At 42.1% G+C, this 2983-nt stretch overlaps 1 protein-coding gene across 1 annotated transcript in view; it reads right to left on the bottom strand.

The window, feature by feature from the left end:
• Window positions 1-669: 669 nt before the first annotated feature.
• The window catches only part of zeb2b (zinc finger E-box binding homeobox 2b), a 102044-nt gene continuing 99730 nt past the window's right edge, over window positions 670-2983 (bottom strand). The window contains exon 9 of the mRNA XM_032506857.1: window positions 670-2951. Within this exon, the coding sequence (XP_032362748.1) occupies window positions 2461-2951 (491 nt within the window). The 3' untranslated portion in view covers window positions 670-2460. The remainder of the gene's footprint in view (window positions 2952-2983) is intronic.

The following is a 2983-nucleotide window of genomic DNA, read 5'->3' as shown; positions in this document are numbered from 1 at the left end:
GGGGGGGATGATATGCAGCAAAGGGTCGCAGGTCGCCGCTGTATCAAGCAATAAACCTCTATATATGTATATATGTGCGCCTGCTTTACCAACTGAGCTAACCGGCCACAGCAGTGTGTGTTTAATGGTCTCATCTTCTCAGCTGGACATGGAGGCCGTTATATTATAAATAATAAAACATCAGATATTATAAACTACATTAACTACAGTAACTAAAGCTGTCAGACGAATGTCGTGGAGTAAAAGCAGAATATTTCTCTCTGAAATGTAGCCGAGCAGCAGTAGAAAGTGGCATGAAAGGAAAAGACTCAAGTAAAGTACAAGTACCTCAACATTTGGACTGAAGTAAATGTACTTAGTTACATCCCACCGCTGACAAATACAAATACAGGCGAAAAGATGTGGAATAAATGTCATTAAAATGAGACTTAATAAGCAGCAGGGCCGGGGTCAATTTCCCTTTGATCTATTTGAAAACGTAATATGAAACTGTATGTCATTAACATAATAATGAGAAAAAGCAGCGACTTGTTCCAAAGTGGTTTCTGTGTAAAGTGGATATGAGAAGGGAAAGACTTCCAGTTTTTGGGAGAGAATTTAAAATGATTAGGGGGGGTAATCCCAACCTCCCGGTTTGCTGTGGGTGAATAAACGGGAGGCGCCGGCTCCGGTACTCTGTAATTTGGCTACTTTTTATTCGAGCAGGGTTCATTTTCAAGAGAAATTACAAATTAAGAATTCAATAATACTTTTACAAAGACATTTTCAGGAAAGATTCTTCTTCAGTCATGATATCATACATAGTATTTAACAGTCCCTCTTCATTTTTTTTTCAGCTTAAAAAAAGAAAACAAAGATGAAGAAAGTGGAATTTTTTTTTTTTTTCAGTCGAAAATACAGTGTTTTCACAATTGTATAAAAGTTCCCAAATTTTGGAATTTCCCACAAGCTGGAAAATAAAAGGAAAAATAAAAATAAAATAAGATTAAACTTTTGCATTTCACAATGTTTCAAAACACAATAAATGCTCTCTTTACGTAAAATTTGCCCCTATGATCGACACCATGTTCCTTTTTACTAAAATATATCTATATATTGAAGAACTATAGTACTGTACACAACAGTAGGAAATAAATAAAATTAGGAAATATAAAATGGGCCACATAAATAATGTTTTTTTTTTTTTTCTTCAACCTACAATAAATGAAATGCAATTTCTTGTTTTCAAAAAAAAAAAAAAAAAAAAAGTTTGGTGTAATACTGACAAAAATTCAAAGAAACTGAGAAAACATTGCACAACATGATGTAAACTAAGGAACTGCTGCCTACACGTCTTATTAATACTGACACGGATGCTTCAAAGAACAACGGTGAACCATTTCATAATACTGAAAGCTGGTGGAACAAAAATTAACCTTTTCCTTTTACACAATACGAGGGTGGCACTTGCAGAAAAACACACAGGTTAAAAGGTTTGCATATAAGGCTTTTTTTTTCTTATCAAAAACACCTTACAAAGGCTTCGTCCTTCATCCCCCCTCCCCCACCCCCTCCCCCATCCCCGGATACCATCTTGTCCATAAACTGTATTTTCCCTTAAAACGAAGTTCTCTCTTTAAAACTTCATCTTCTAAAAAAAAAAAAAAAAGCTCCTTCGTACAGTCTTTTTGTTTAAATTCCTTCATTTTGATTCAGAGGCCTCAAATAGTGTGGCTGGAGATGTTTGTGGCCCGGGCAACATGGCAAAAAACTAAAGACAAAACCCTAGGTAGATAGGAAGGAAGGAAGGAAGGTAGGTAGGAAGGTAGGTAGGTAGGTGATAACAAAGGTAATATCGAAGGACTGTAGTGCAGACACTACTGCTCTTTTTCCAACACTGTATAAATATATACATAGGCAATACTTTTTTATTATTTTTGTTCATGATTATAGAAGCGGAGTGCAATTTGTACAAGTCACTAGTTGTGCTATAAATACTATGGAACGCAGGGGGGTGGGGGGTTATTTGAGGAGGTTAGCACCACACATATTTTTAGGCCTTAGTACTGTACATTTTTTTTAAAATGTATTGTTTGTCCATTGTTCGGTTTGCATAATGCAGCTTATTTCACAAACCCATGCCTCCCTTCCCATCAACGCCCTCCTTCGGATTGACTTTTGAGTCCATGTATTGTTCGGCAGACATCATCACCCCCCCCCCACGCCCTCACCCCCTCGAGGAGACTGTCGAAGAAAGCTTCCCTGAAGCTTCAGGCACGTGCACGTCTACGGCTTAAAACGCGGCGTTGTGGTTTTAAAGCCGAGCAGGTAAGAATACTGAAACCCAAAGAGAGAAACTTAAAAACTCTTAAGATGGGAAGCTTTTTCGAAAAAAAAAAAAAAAAAAAAATCGCGATGTCACACTCGCGTCACGTCCCCCGCTCGTGATCCGATTTGTTTCCGTTTTGCCGTCCAGTCGAGCTACGTCTCCTCCTCGTCCCGCAACGTGTCCGCGTCCGTGTCCATGCTCTTGTTCTCCTCCTCGAACTCCTCCTCGAACTCCTCGTCCCTCCGTCCCATCTTCACGTACGTTCCGTCCACTTCCTTCCGTCCCTCTCGCATCCCGCCGTTCACGCCGTCGTGCCTCAGGATGGCCTCGCGCTCCGCCATCTCCGGGTAGCCCTGAGGCGTCATGCCCTGCAAGTACGCCCGGCTCATCAGCAGCTCCGTGGGCTCCATGTGGCCCTTCTCGCGGGCCTCCCGCTCCGCCGCCTCCCGCTCCTCCGCCTCCCGCTTGCAGTAGGAGTAGCGGTGGTTCATGTGCTGCGAGTAGGAGCCCGAGTGCGAGAAGCGCTTCCCACACTTGTCGCACTGGTAGGGCTTCTCCCCCGAGTGCAGCCGCGAGTGCTCGATGAGATGGTGTTTGTGTTTGAAGGCTTTCTTGCAGATCTGGCACTGGTGTGGCCGCTTGCCTGCAGAGAGACACAAAACACAAAGGGAGGGG

The sequence above is a fragment of the Etheostoma spectabile genome, chromosome 24 (assembly GCF_008692095.1).
Source record: "Etheostoma spectabile isolate EspeVRDwgs_2016 chromosome 24, UIUC_Espe_1.0, whole genome shotgun sequence".
Taxonomy (NCBI): Eukaryota; Metazoa; Chordata; class Actinopteri; order Perciformes; family Percidae; genus Etheostoma; species Etheostoma spectabile.
This window is presented reverse-complemented; position numbering and strand designations above follow the sequence as displayed.